Source organism: Colobus angolensis, unplaced genomic scaffold, assembly GCF_000951035.1.
Source record: "Colobus angolensis palliatus isolate OR3802 unplaced genomic scaffold, Cang.pa_1.0 Scaffold56, whole genome shotgun sequence".
Classification (NCBI taxonomy): Eukaryota; Metazoa; Chordata; class Mammalia; order Primates; family Cercopithecidae; genus Colobus; species Colobus angolensis.
Genome location: NW_012119154.1, coordinates 3,195,336 through 3,211,298, shown reverse-complemented (window position 1 = coordinate 3,211,298; position 15,963 = coordinate 3,195,336). Strand labels below are relative to the sequence as shown.

The 15,963-nt window shown below is 41.5% G+C and overlaps 1 protein-coding gene across 3 annotated transcripts in view; it reads right to left on the bottom strand.

The window, feature by feature from the left end:
• TGFBR2 (transforming growth factor, beta receptor II (70/80kDa)) overlaps nt 1–15,963 on the bottom strand; it is an 85,720-nt gene that overhangs the window by 40,267 nt on the left and 29,490 nt on the right. For all 3 annotated transcript variants that reach the window (XM_011961532.1, XM_011961533.1, XM_011961531.1), the window contains 2 exons: nt 7,209–7,377; nt 1,704–1,894 (listed from right to left, as the gene is read on the bottom strand). In XM_011961532.1, coding sequence (XP_011816922.1) covers nt 1,704–1,894; nt 7,209–7,377 — 360 coding nt within the window. The remainder of the gene's footprint in view (nt 1–1,703; nt 1,895–7,208; nt 7,378–15,963) is intronic.

Here is a 15,963-nt window from a genome sequence, read left to right as displayed (position 1 = left end):
AGAGAGGGAGAGTGGCAGTAGGTGAAGGACACAGGAAGAGAACAAGCTGGATCTGCAGTGCTACTCAGCACCAAACACGAAACACGAGGACACATCTCTTCTCGCAGGTGGAATGCACATGGACACAGAGATAGGGTGTAGAGCCAGCGCTTGTGTTTCAAAAAGATTTTTTAATTAAATCAGACCTATTGTTGACTAAACTAACCTTTTCCTTCCCTGAATTTACATTCCTAGAACCAGGAGAGTACTATTAATATTTATTTACACTATCATGTCGGTAAAAATTGAAAGACTTATCCATCCCCAGTGCTAGAGAAGGTACATGGAAATCCATATGCTCACATCCTTTTTGGGAGGAGAATAGTTTAGTAGCGCTTATTCAAATTTAAAATACACATACTTGTAATCTGGAAATTTCACTTCTGGCAATCTGCTTTGCAGAAATATTAGCACAAATGCATGAGATATTTTTACAAAGCTATTCAATGTAGCATTAAGTGGAAAAATGGAAGATAATCCATCAACAGGGACATGATAAGATCCATCATGGGAGATAATACGAAATTTGAGACTAAATTAAAAGATGTACAGTATATCTATGTGTTCTGTCTTGTTTAGAAGGAACTGTAAAAGTGGTTGGGTTTAAAAAACATGGCAAAATAATATAGTATGATCAAATAGTTGCACTGAAAGATGGATGACTGGATGGAATGGATGGAAGGATGGACAGATGGATGAAAGCAGGGAAGGAGAAAGGAAGAGAGGGAGTGCTTGGGAGAGAGGACAGAGTGGAAGATAATATGAATGAATGATAGAGACATATGTGCATCTAATACTTTGTCGATACAGATGATCTGTCGCAGTGGGAGTGAGGGGATGAGGGAAATGTACTTCCATTTTTAATTTCCACACACTGTTGGATTGTTTGACATTTTTGATGAAGAGCATAGAATACTTTTATAATTAAGCCACTGAATACTCTTCTTATTAAAAATTGAGGGAATAGTCTATGCCTTCCTTTCAAGCCGAGTAAACACTGAACTTCAAAGATGAAGGCTAGTATCTAATCTACTCTTCTCCTGACTTCAAGGGTAAACTTTTTATTTTACCCTTTATCCAAGGGTAAGCTTATTATTTCCTCTCTGTATTTCAATTTTTCTCTCATATGGGATCGATGACAAGTACCCTAAAGACTAATCCTGGGTCTATGTACAAGAAACGACTTCAGTTATAAAGAAAGTCCTCCTCTAAGATTAAACAACCCCATCCAAATCTTTAGAACAATGGTTACCAGATTTTAGCTGCAGCAAATTAGTGGGAGGGCTTGTTAAAATACAGATAGCTGTGATTCACCCCCTATGTTTCTGATTTAGTGGGGCCTGAGAATCTGCATTGATAACAGGTTCCCAGGTGATACTCATGTTGGCTGCTCAAGGGGCTGCACTTTGAGAACCATTGCTCTAGGTGAAAGAAACTATTTGTCAAAGACAAATAATAATGTTTGCCCCAGTCAACCATATCTGATGAGAACCAGAACAAACCCTGCTACTCCCTAAGCCCGTCTTTCCACCAGCTGAATGGGCTCCTAATCCACTGTATGGAATCCACCACAGGAGGAACGTGCTCTGTGACACTGCAGACCAAGGATGCAAAAAACTGGCACAGATGTCAGATCCCAGACCCTCAAAGAGAAGAAAACTCACCTTCTGAGAAGATGATGTTGTCATTGCACTCATCAGAGCTACAGGAACACATGAAGAAAGTCTCACCAGGCTTTTTTTTTTCCTTCATAATGCACTTTGGAGAAGCAGCATCTTCCAGAATAAAGTCATGGTAGGGGAGCTTGGGATCATGGCAAACTGTCTCTAGTGTTATGTTCTCGTCATTCTTTCTCCTAGAGTGCAGAGATTCATTGGAAGCAAGGGGAGAAGGGGAGAGAGAAACAGAAAGAGAATAAATGAATAATTTGGCCTCCAGTCAGAAAGGCAATCTGGAATACTTTTCCTTCATGAAGCTGTTCCTAACAACGGCAGCTGGTTCCTGTTCTCCAGCATTCACAGGCTGTCCTATAGTCTCCTATGTTTTTCTACTTTTTTCTGTTTTTCCTTTGTTTATTCTTGGAACCCATTTGTGGTTATAAACATCACCTGGAGCAGACAGCGTTCCATGGGGGCAGCCCTGGTGGAGAATTTTACACATTTAAGTCTTAATTAAATCATCAAAGGGGAAGACATGGGAAAGAAGAACATTCCTAGGTACTCAGGATAATTTTAAATCTTCCATCCTGAATGTAATGCAAACCTCACATCACACCCCTAGTTTAACTGGCAAAATCTGTCCTGTCTAGCTATACTGTTTTCAAAGAGTATGCCTGGGGAAATAGTCACAGTTCCTCTTTTTTTGTTTGCTGGCTCCCAGAGCATTGCGTGTAAAGGGTATAGTCCTTGTCAACAGCTGGTTCTGCTGAGAAAAACGGGAAGAAACATCCCAGGTAAAGAATTGCAGTCTTTCCCAAATTGCAGAAAGGAGCAATTCAGAAAAAAATAAATAAATAAATACATGAAATGGAAAAGGATTTCAGGGTGTTCTTCATTTACAGTTCAACAAAACATTTTATGCTGTCATAAACTAACTACTTTTACACTTAGTATCCCTTCACAGCACATATTTGAAGACTAATTTAGCCCAGGGCTCAGAGAATTTCTCACACAGAGTTTTCCCTGGGTCCTAGGAAATGCTCAATTGGCTCTCAGGGCACATTAGATTTTTAAACAACATGATTAATGCCCACTATTATAACTGAACAGAAGAACACTGTGGCTCTCTTGGAAAAGGGCATCACCTCTCTATCCAGCTCCCTCTGCTCCCTCATGAACAAACTATCTTGGATGACTGTCCAACAAGGTTAATCTGACATCCTCCCTTTCACCTCTGTCCTTTTTAGATGCAAAATATCTGCTGTCTTGAATTGCATTCTCTCTGTCTAGAGAGGGAGCGGAAGGAAGGGCTAAATTGGACTGGTCAGTTTTGCTAGAGTAATCTTCTATGAAGATTCTGAGTGCACACATGAGCCAATGCGAGCATGTACTCGCTCACCAATTTTCCCCTAATCCTCCCTGCCCCATGCACAAAGGCTCACTGCTCACAGCAAGGAAAATGGAAGGCAGGCTAGAAGCAAGAAGCAGCTAAGACACAGCTTGCACCTGTAAAACATGTGGGGCCATCCCCATGAGAGAAAGAGCAACTTTGACCAATACCTCCTTTTTAGTGCTTAAGTCAAGGACACTAAAGGACAATCTGTTGACAAAGAGATACGGGCAAGGGTATGGGTGAGGACAGCCCAGGCAGGAATGGTGCCAGTGTTGACATCCATGCAGCCCAGAGTTGACTCCAGTGGAGGTACATGTGTCTGTTTGCGATGGGGCTCAAGGGCTCTGCAACTAGAATTCCGAAAGACACAAGAGGAGCAAGGCTTTGCTAAGTTGGTCCCTGCTGTGACAGGAAGAGTGACAAGCAGAATAATTGGTTGAGGGTGGCTATCAGGACACCAAATGAAACTAAATGAAAGTTGGCATAATCATACAACAAATCACATATATTTAGAAATCTACCCATCCTAAACCCCAAAGCTACTGGGCAGTCTTCAAATCAGCTGTAGTCATGGAACAAGAATACCTTCCTCCCTGCCCCCACAGGTGTGCGTGTCTGTGTGTATGTGTGTGTGTGTAGGTTGTTTTTGGTTTTGGTAATAAAATGAAGGTATGCTGTGCCCACGGAAAGGCATGGTCCCTCTTCCTTGTGACACTTATAGAGGCCAAAGAAGGAACCATGAGCCATGAAAGAAAGCTGTTCTATAATTATTGGGCAGCTCTTCCAGAGCCTCTGGTTTTCTACCTCTTAGCTACTTAGAGAACTAAAATCACAGAGAGAAAACAACTGTAATACTTGAGACCCGGTAAAGTCCTTAACTGCCTTCTCCACTCACTCCTGTAACAGCCAGGCACAGCTAACTTTTCAAACCCTTTTTGGATATAGCTGAGCGTAGGAAAGGTAAATACAAAGAAGTAAATACGGACTTTTTTTGTCCCACAACATTTACTCTTAGCCATTGAAGAGGTTATCAATTTCCACTGAAAGAAGAACCAACATGACAAAATTAATTTTGGAGGCTGAGCACGGTGGCTCATGCCTGTAATCCCAGTACTTTGGGAGGCCGAGGCAGGTGGATCACACAGTCAGGAGTTAGAGACCAGCCTGGCCAACACAGTGAAACCCCATCTCTACTAAAAATACAAAAAAATTAGCCGGGTGATAGTGGTGTGCGCCTGTAATCCCAGCTACTTGGGAAGCTGAGGCAGGAGAATCGCATGAACCCACAAGGCGGATGTTGCAGTGAGCCAAGATCACGCCATTGCACTCCAGTCAGGGCAACAGTGGGAGACTCCCTCTTAATAATAATAATAATAATAATAATAATAATAACTTTAGTTATAAAATATTTCTATCCTTGGAAGGAGCTTAAGCATTTTACATGGAATGGGCACACAACTGACATTAGTTGAATGAATGAATGAATGAATGAAAAAACCACTAAAACTGATTAAAAAAAAAAAACACTGAAATCTACAATCATAGTAGAGCCTTTCGGTTTCCACACTGGCTATTTTTTACAGTAGCCTCCTGTCTTAGTTTAGGTTTCCTGGAAACAGACCTTGAGGTAGGTTTCCTGGAAACAGACCTTGAGGCTGTGAGAGTTCTGTACAGGAGGTTTTTGGAGATGCATCTGTAAGGGACTAAAGGCAGCAGTACTGCACAGAAGGAAAAAGCTAAACCATAATGCAGATTGCAGCAAAGGCCTCAGTGAATGCCTTGGAAGCTCTGAACGTGAGATGGTCCTTCAAAGATGTCCCACATTATGGCAAAATAACCAGGAATGTGTTTCCCTGCATCAACTAGCCATGGGACGCTGGATACCCATGAAAAGTGTCCAACGTGAATGAAGCAGCTCCCATCACTGGAGGGAAGACTCAGCAGTGAACCTTCAACAGCCAGCACTCCCAGGGAGTGAGTGCCTTGGTCATGAAGGAGGATCAAGGAGGGCACTATAGCATCCCCTACACTTCCCCTTCTCATTAGCAACGCCCCTGGCTTCACAGGAGAATTTTCTTGGGCCAAGACAGGTCAAAATAATGTTCACTGTATTTACCCTTTGTAGCTGGGACACAGAAAAAACAGGGAGGCCTCCTCTCTTCGACATGCTCACATTTTTTTGAGGCTAGCAAAGCCTCTATTCTAGAGAGACTTGATTCACCTTCAATGATTTGGGTTTGTATTACTGGTCAGAAAAACAAAAATCTTAATTAAAAGAGCCTTTTTGGGTGGCAGAAGTAAGCGCTCACACCACCGCAGATATTTAAGAAACCACGGAAGGAAGCTTTGAGGCCATCTAGTCTGGTGTCTCAATCTTTCCTGTCAAATCTATTTGACACATGGTCATCCAGCCTCTCCTGAACTTCACTTGGTGCTTACAGAAAAGGAAGCCTGTTCTGCTGTTGGGAAACCATGATTGTGAAAATGTCTAAACTTATGCTGAGCACAAGTCTGCCCTCTTGCAAATGATATGGATCCTCCCTCTACCCTTCAGAGTTATGCAGAATATGTTTATTATATTTTCTACCTGAAAGCCTTTCAATTTCATCAGCAGAACCCATGATCTGCCTTCACTGCACTAACCACGTCTAATTGCCCAGGCCATTCCTCAGCATGATTTCTAGGCCTCTAACCACACTGGTCCCTCTCCTCTGAACACACTCTTTGTCCAAATCCTTTCTCTGAAAGCGTTACCTAGAAGTGGACATGGACAGGTATCACATCATATTGGCAAGTATGTCATGACAGGTCTTTGCTGTTAACATTCCTTCAGTTCTTAAGAAACCAGTTCATCCCCTGGTATGTACAGAAATTTGTAAAGTTTCCAGATCTATTATCAAGGCTAGCTTTACAAGGTCTGCGGGTCTCAAATGACTTATTCCCAAAAAAGGGGGAGAGATATTTGGATTTATATTCTTGTTTGTCAACTAGCCAGGAGCCACATAAGTTACTTTTTAAAAAATGGTCAATAAATTAAAAACATCAGAATAAGTCTGCAAAATGTTATATCTCATTAATGAATTTATGTACTTTTGCAAAATTGCAACTCTTCTAAAGATCAAGGTTGTTTATTTCTTGTTCATGCTCACAATCTATGACGATGAATTAATCAGATGATTCACGAGTATCCACTGTGCATGTATAATTACTATTTGAGATGTGTATATGAGTTCGAGGTAATGAGAGAGAGAGTAGAAAATGTGATCCAATAAAAATATATAGTTCTGGTTGGGCATGGTGGCTCATGCCTGTAATCCCAGCACTTTGGGAGGCAGAGGCGAGCGGATCACCTGAGGTTGGGAGTTCGAGACCAGCCTAGCCAACATGGTGAAACCCGTCTCTACCAAAAATACAAAAATTAGCCAGGTGTGGTAGCGGGCACCTGTAATCCCAGCTACTCGAGAGGCTGAGGCAGGAGAATCACTTGAACCTGGGAGGTAGAGGTTGTGGTGAGCCAAGAATGTGCCACTGCACTCCAGCCTGGGTGACAGAGCAAGACTCCATCTCAAAAAAAAAAAAAAGAAATATGTAGTTCTGAGCCGAGAAATAAGTCATATCTAGTCCAATGGTTATATAAATGATATAACCAGGATTTTTGACTGAAAAAATAGATTGTTTTTCTGGTTCTCCAAGTAGATTCCCCATTTTTAGCAGGTGGTTATCTTTTCCAACAGCCAACTTTTCATCACTTCTTCTTCCAGACCTGAGATTGCCTCAGGAGAACAAAGCTCCTGGTCTCACTGTGGGGTACTCAGGAGGTGTCGGTTGAATGACTACTAAGTGGCAAATCCCTCTTCTTGATACAAGAAAGAGTTTCCAGATTTATTATATTAAAGATCGTTTTATATACCATGACATCCCCACATAAATGTACACGTACATGCAGAGAACACCCTAGAAACTACATTTAATAATCGAAAGAGAGATGGTCTAAAGGAAAGGGAAATGGAACAGGTGTTTACACTTAGGGGACAGAGATACACTGACTGTGTGTACTATGGGAATACATTATGTAAAAAGGGGAAAAGAAAGAATAACTTCTTAAAAGGCTCTCTTACCATACAGCCACACAGACTTCCTGTGGCTTTTCACAGATGGAGGTGATGCTGCAGTTGCTCATGCAGGATTTCTGGTTGTCACAGGTGGAAAATCTCACATCACAGAATTTACACAGTTGTGGAAACTTGACTGCACCATTGTTGTCAGTGACCATCATGTCATTGTTAACTGAGGAGAGAGAAAGATATATTAAATGATTATCCAACTGCCAGGCAGCCTGCCAATGAATTCCTGAAGATGTTATGCAATTTCAAATGAACTTGATGTCACGGAATGAATCTGAAGAAAGGCAAAATAATTCCTTCACGTAAGACTAGAACTCCCTCATGTCTGCAATTTGTAATAAAATCCATTGTACGGTGGTGAGGGGTTGGGGTGGTTGAGTAGCCATTTGCTTTTTTCAACAGTTGTCATAAGGCTGACTTTCTACAAAAACCTTATCATTCAATAAAGAAACCTGGATGGGCCCCTGCATAGTACGGAGTGCTGGGTCCACAAATAAAAGTACCCTTAAGGAAATTATAGTTTAGCTGGGTGAATAAGACAGGAAACAGACCAAGTCAGGGTGACCCAAAATAGAGGGCAGTGCAGAGGATGTGGGAGCCAGGCGAGCATCACCGCCCAGCTGGGCAGGGAGGTTACAACCTCACAGAGTCATGAAGTGCCACACAAAAGGAGGAACTGTTGGTGGAGGCACAAGACTCTACCACCATCTTCCTGACCTACTCCTGAAAGAGCTATAAGGGTCTTCTTTTCAAGGGACTAGTTCTGCTGACTTCTCTCTGTGTTTGAGGGAAATCAGTTGATTAACCAACACTTACTGAGTGCCTCCTAGACACAATCCCAAGCATTGGTGAGGCATTGGAGTATGATCACAGCAAATAAAAGCTGAACCCACCTAAGGATCTACCTTCTGTACCTCTCCCTTACGACCACCATGGCCAGCTTCCTGCCCCTTTCTGGGAAGAAGCCAAGTTCATTCCCTCCTCAGGCCTTTCACTTGCTATTACCTTTGTTTAGCTTCCTGTCACTTTTCTGGTCTCTGATCAAATGCCACCTCTTCATGCTACAGCAACCTGCAAGTAACTACCACAGGACTCTGTTGTATTGTCTGCACAAACTATCTGCATCACATACTTGCTAATAATCTATCCACAAATATGTAAGCTCCATGAGACTTTCTCCACCTCATTTACCTACTATATCTCCAGTGCCAAGAAGAGAACCTGTCACATAGAAGGTATAAGAAATGTTTATTGGATAAATGAGTGAACACAGGATGAATACAAGGAGTCCATGTTTGGCCCCTGACGCCAAGTAGGATAGGATATAGAGCTTCTTTACTCAGATTAGAGAGGAGTGTGATTATAAATGTGATATTCATTCCCATTTATTCAATAAAATATGGAAGACAGACTATTCTTTGCAAAATACATGCTGCAAGCTAGGGGCAGTTTAAATAAAGCTATAACACCCCATTCCCCATTTTCCTCCTCAATGAGATGGTGATGATGTTAACTAAAGACATTAGTTTGGACAGTCAGTGAAGTATGATAAGGCTACTAGGCACTCAACCAGCAAACATGAATTAATACTTACATGCTAGACTAAGAAATATTAAGCACTTAGACCGAAATGGGGCACTGGAGGAGTTGATGGGCCATAGAAAGTTGTGAGGTACTTTTCCAAGGCATAACCCTTAGAAAGGCCTAAGCAAAGCCTCGTGTTCCCTCTGCTCTTGCCTAGAGAGGAACATGTTCAATGCCCTTCCACAGTCACTCTCTGTCCTGTGAATTTTAGGTTTCTGTCTTAGATACTTTGTCCTGCAACTGTCTTTGTAGCTTGGGCATAGCACCTGTTTCCTGGGTCTCTAAAAATATAAAGATATATAAATTTAAGATTTGCTTTCTTGTGGTAACAGTAAATATAGAAGAAAAAAAATAAAGCCATTCATCCCCCTGGGGCCTCAAGTTCATTTCAGGAAGTATATTTTTAGGTAACAAGCTATTTTGAAATTCTCAGTGTCTCCCAGACCAAGAGCTCTATGCTTAGCTAAAAATATAGGCAGAAATGCTCTCTGAACTGTGTGTGAAATTTGGGAGAAACACAACAATGAACATGTATTTTTTTCTAACATGGTTATATTTGGATCAATTTTTGAAACAACTAATAATGCTTTAGGTTTCTTTAACATTGTTAAAGCAAAAAAAAAGTGAAACCACGTTTTGTTTATTTCATACATATATATTTTTTGTATAGGTTATGTTTTGGACAAGCACCTATTTGTTGATTAGGAAGGTTTGTTGTTTGTAAATATAAAATCAAATTTCCATGACTTGAAATTCAGCCTTCCAACATTTTAGAATTTTAGCTTAGACTGGTGGTTATCAACTTGGAGAGCATGTTGAAATCAATCACCTGAGGAAATTTAAAAAATACTGAAGGGGTCCCACTCCCAGATAGTCTGATTTAATTTTTCTGGAAGGTAACTGAGGCATCAGGATTTTCAGAAGCCGCCCAGATGATTCTAATGTAGAACCAAGGTTGAGAACCCTGACCTATAATTAGTTGAAAAAAACACAATAAGCAGAAAACAATACAGCAACCCCCGATCCCCACCCCAGCACCACAAACACATATACAACTTATGCTGCTGAGCGGACAGCACCTGGATAAAGCTGGAAGAAGTTCCCTTGTGAAAAAATGCCCCCGGCCGGGCACGGTGGCTCAAGCCTGTAATCCCAGCACTTTGGGAGGCCGAGACGGGCGGATCACGAGGTCAGGAGATCGAGACCAGCCTGGCTAACACGGTGAAACCCTGTCTCTACTAAAAAATACAAAAATCTAGCCGGGCGAGGTGGCGGGCGCCTGTAGTCCCAGCTACTCCGGAGGCTGAGGCAGGAGAATGGCTAAACCCGGGAGGCGGAGCTTGCAGTGAGCTGAGATCCGGCCACTGCACTCCAGCCCGGGCGACAGAGTGAGACTCCGTCTCAAAAAAAAAAAAAAAAAAAAGAAAAAATGCCCCCAAGGAGAGGTGATTAGCTCTTTCACACCTCGGATAGACAGAAATTCTTCTCTGTGCTGGCCTGTCCTTTTCTAGCAAAACCTTAGAAACATGAAAAGTGACAAGAGTGAGCAGTGATAAGACAGAAATGAAAACAGATGAGATGGGTGCTAGGAGCAGTGGTGGCCACAGATGCGTTGACAAATGCAAATGGTTTAAGTCTGATGCTTGCAGAACACAATCAACAGGGAAGAGAAAAAAGGACCATTAAAAGAAAGAAAGAGAAAGGGAGAGAAAGGGAAGGATGAAGGGAGAGGGAGAGGAAGGGAGGGAGGGAGGGACTGAGGGAGGGAGAGAGGGAAAGAAAGAGGGAGAGACTGGGCAGAGAGAGAAAAAGAGAGAAGGTCCACCAATTTGCACAGCTCCAGGTACACCACCGCAATGGGTCCCCTGGAGACATACAATACGTGTTACTTTACAGGTAGACCCACCAAGAGAAAGCCTCTCCATTGAATTTTGAAGAAAAGCCAAACAAGCAACTGTACTGCATACAGACACAGGCATATGTGGGGAGGGGCAGTGCACAGTAAGAATTTGCACATGCTGAGCACCTACCGTATACAAGGAAAGTTGCCTAAGATACAGCATATCACTTCACAAGAATCCAGCCAGGGATGCCACCTTTTTTTCCTTGTTACAGCAGAAGCTACCAAAAGCTACCACTGCTTCAGCTTAACCAGAATTTTTTTCCAAAAGCCTGTATGCAGGACCTGTTCACCACCAGCCAGACACTCCCTGTTAGTTAACTCAAGGAGACTCCCCAGCTTAACAATTCCGGGCAGCCCTTGAGGTCACATACATTCCAACCTTTGTTTTAAACCAGTATTCTTTTCCTTTATGTGATATAGGCCCTCAGGTCCTTTTATGCATACCATCGGTACTGGTGGGATAGGTAGTTAAGTTCGGAGGGCAAAGCTACTCTAAACCTTTGCTGGGGTTACCCTAAGTTTGATAAAAGCCTTATGAACACATTTTGGAGTGGGGGAAGATAAACAAATACAAAATTTGTAGGTCATCTGAGAAGGTCCGCAGATTCTCTCAGGCCCATAGGATCCAGTTAAGGCATCCCAAGTCAACCCCAGAATCCTCAAGTCACTAATAACATGCTTAGTAGTATACTGCTGGTCAGCGTGGGATGAGGGCCAGTGGGAGGGGAGGGGAACAGTCATTTGTTGCATGGGACATTGCATCTGTGCACTCCAAACCACAGGAAAAGATGTTACCAGTCATGACCTCACATATCAAACAACATCTCCTTATGTTTAATACATAATGTTTACAAAGCCAAAGGCATGGGAAGGAGACTAAGTATATACACGTGCATAGTTAGAAATAAAGGTACTCCTCTAAATAACGATACAAAACCCACCTAATTAACCCTACAGCAAACCCTAATCCAACTTCAACATTACTTTTAATCCAGGTTGTTAAATTAGTCTAAGTCTCTTTAGTTAAGATATTCTCATATGAAGGCAGTATATAGTCAGCTTTCTGTATCTGTGGGTTCCACATCTGTGGTTTCGAGCAACCGTGGATGGAAAATATTTTTGTATAAAAATAGATGGCTGTAGCTGTACTGAATATGTACAGACTTTTTTTCTTGTCATTATTCCCTAAACAACACAATATAACAACTATTTACACAGAATTTACATTATATTAGGTATAAGTAATCTAGAGATGATTTAAAGGATATGGGAGGATGTGCATAGGTTATAGGTAAATGTTACACAATTTTATATAAGGGAGTTAAACATCTGTATATTTTGGTCTCCTCGAGGAGTCCTGGAACCAATGCCCCATGGGTACCGAGAGATGACGGTACTTGGATTCATCCCTACAGACTCTCCGTGAGCAGCTAACCCTCTTTAGAGGATTTTCTACCCCAACAGGCAAATTCGTTATTCATAAAGTTCTCCAGAAAGAAGTTCCAATAAGAATATCTGTCACCTAGAAAGCCATCCACTAAAGGAAGTGAACATGGGTAGCACCTCTCAGCATATGACAGTATCACATGGCCCATAATATTTCACTTCTCTTCAAATAAGCCCATGAGTAATATCAAAACCTTCACTCTAGGTCATACCACCTTCCCCATTTTATCTCACATTTTCCCCACACTCACTGCCTACAGACAGAGGTTCCAGGTCTTGAGAATATGAATTGCCTGCTTAGCTGTGTCTATTTCTGGAACTGTACTATCATCTTTGAGAGTCAGATGAGCAGCCTAATAAGATTTAGACTTATTTCAGATAAATATTAGAAATTCTGAATATGACCTTAGTCCAAATCTTTGAAATAGTGTCTATTATTAGCTGAACCATTAGGTAAAATCTCAAAGTTTAACAATAATCATAAACACTTGTCAGAAATGCATTCACGTATCATTAAATTCATGCATTTGTGTATCATTGAATTCATGTATCTACCTACTGTTGTTTTCTGGAATGATTTTTGTGGGGGGAAACTTAGACATTTATTTGTTCTACAAACACCTGTGGATGTCTTGCTTAGTGTTATATATTCATTGTAAGACCACTGAAATTGACACAATTAAATGTAACATCTCAAAGAATAATCCATGGAAACTGGTGAATAGAATTTATTGTTTTAGAGTACTGCTTCTCAAATATTAATACACAAGTACTTTGGGAATATTTTTTTTTTTTTTTTGAGACGGAGTCTCGCTCTGTCGCCCAGGCTGGAGTGCAGTGGCCGGATCTCAGCTCACTGCAAGCTCCGCCTCCCGGGTTTAGCCATTCTCCTGCCTCAGCCTCCCGAGTAGCTGGGACTACAGGCGCCCGCCACCTCGCCCGGCTAGTTTTTTGTGTTTTTTTTTTAGTAGAGACGGGGTTTCACTGTGTTAGCCAGTATGGTCTCGATCTCCTGACCTCGTGATCCGCCCGTCTCGGCCTCCCAAAGTGCTGGGATTACAGGCTTGAGCCACCGCGCCCGGCCACTTTGGGAATATTTTTAACCTGCAGGTGTAGCATAGTGGTATTGTGTGGGCTGGCAAGTCTGAAATTTATAGGGCAGACTGACAGCCTGGGAACTCAGGCAAAACTCAATGCTGCAGTTTTGAGGCAGTATTTTTTTCTCTGGGAACCCTCAGCTTTTGCTCTTAAGGCTGTTCAATTGATTGGATGAAGCCCACTCACATTATAGAGAGTAGTTTCTTTTACTTAAAGTCAAATGATTGTAGCTGTTAATCACGTCTACAACATACCTTCACAGCAACAATGAGATTAGTGGGTATCAGGACCTAGTCAAGTACACACAAAACTGATCTTATGGATAGGAAGGGAGCTGCTCCCCGGGTTATGTCGCATTTGAATGGGAAGGCTGTGCAGAACCCAGTTTTTAATAATTGTTTCCCCTTCTCTGCTCATTTTGGAGTTAGTGAAATTAAATACCTATTCCTCACCTTTTTACAGGCATTTCTCATCTTCCAGTTCTTTCCATATGCTTTTCTCTTGGGCCTGACCTCTTAAATGATTGCAAACCCAGAGGCCCTGATCACCATATGGGCCCAGAATTGAAAGACGTGTTCTCTGAAAGGAGGTTTTTAATTGCCTGCAGCATTTCCGAGTCAGATACTGAGGCAGCCATCTGGCAGAAAGCCGCTGTGGCCTGTGATGCTGGCAACAGCAGCTCTGACCCTTGAGACAAGGAGGGACAAGGCTATTGGCTAGTCACACACTTCCTCCCACCCAGAACAAAGAAGCAAGTCGAGCAATCTGGGAGGATTCCCTGTATAATTCTTCAGGAAAGAAAGACATCCCCAAGCCAATCAGATACCTTGGCCAATTACTACAACCAACCAACCAACCAAACAAACACCTTGTGATTGAGCCAAAGATAGGAACATTTTAGAAATATTTCTTTTTGCTGAAAATCTATTGCACACTGTAATTGGAACTTCTAATACAATACCTTCTTTTTAGTTTTTAAAAATGTGTTTGAACCCTAATGCTTTATCTAATTACACCTTGAGAGAAGAGAAATGTGGGGCTTTCCTTCAAGTGACAATCCACATGGTCTCTGGGGTACCAATACTAGAGACACCATCATTTAGCTAACAGGGAGACTATAGTGAGTGCAGGAAGAAAACAGAGACAAGTGACCTGAAGGCATCGATTCACCTTCTTATGCAAATATTTTTGTTGTAATAATACTTTAAAACCTTTCAGGGATGACGTAATTAATACTGTAAAATCTCTGTGAAATGACAATGCCTTACAATTCTTGCTTTTAAATAGTAAGTACTCAATAAGTGCCAGAAGAATTAATGCCATTTAAAATCATTATTAATGCTTATTGGAAACATATAATATCATGTAAGTGCTCTACACTGTGTTAAAAAAAGTTACTTTAAATATTACTTCCTGACCATGCCACCAGAGAATAAGCTCTAAAAGTGAAGCATGTCAACCTCATTGCTAACAAGAGAAATGCATACCATATTTCATCTAACGCATATTGAAAGAGATCAGTAAGTCAGATAGCACAGTCAGCTGGGCAAAGTATGGGGAAACAAACATTCTCATAATGCTGGGATGTAAACTGGTATAACATCTCAGGAGTATGTGTTATTGATATCAATCAGCACTGCAAACGCAAATAACCTTTTGCCTAGCACTTTCACTTCTAAAAATTTATGATATTCATTGATAAATTCACTGCAGTGTTGTTTGTAAGGACAAACAGGTTTTTTTTTTTTTTTTAAACCGTTCATCAAGAGAAGAGTAGTAAAATAAATTAGACAAATCCAAACAAGGAATACAATGCAATGACTAAAAAGCAGGGGACAGCTCCATGTGGCTATCTTTATAAGTGTTGAAGCCCAGGCTATAACATTCAAGAAGAAAAGCAAGGTAGAGACCAATGTATAGAGTTACTTGGGCTGGGTGTCTTCTATTGCCCTTAGTTCTCCACCCTTGGTCGCTGGACTCTCTGCCCCAGGAGGCTCATCTTTATGGACTACATCAACCAGCTCTCTTGCCCTCAAGCTTCTATTAAGTTTGGCCAATGGGTAGACCCAGCGGTATACAAGGGAAGCAATGAGGAGCACATTTAGGGTATTTGTGCTCTGGCTCCCTCTCTGTGGAAAATTCTGTGGACTTTTTTCCAGCTGGCTGAGTCCCTCACTTGGAGGTCACAGGTTGTCTCTCAAGACATTTCCAAGATTTACTTCTTCCCTCTCCTTGCCCCTTTGTGCCCAGCAAGTCAACATAGCAATTACTAGTCCCACGTTTCTGCACTATGCTTTCTCCCCTTTTGTGGTGGTTTCCCTTGACTCTGTCCATACCTTTGTAAGTTCTTTTTTTACTAAACTCTCCTCAGATCTCCCTAATTTGAGGGTGCCATCTGTTTGCAACTGGAACCCTTGCTGACACACCACTATTTCTGTTTTGTTGTTATTGCTATTTAAAGACAATACACACACACACATGTGCATGCACACATGCATGCTTATATATGTAGACTGTCTCTGGGAGTAGATGCAAGAACATGAGCATCAAACATTATTTGGCCCTGTAAAAGGAAAATAAATGGGTAGAAAACTGAGGTTGAGAAGCAACTTTTTATTTCATACCCTTCTGTCATTTTTGAATTTTATATTATTTTTCTGTCCTTAAAAAAATGTTTTCATTATAAATAAGTAAATGCAAGGCAGATTCTGTCATGGC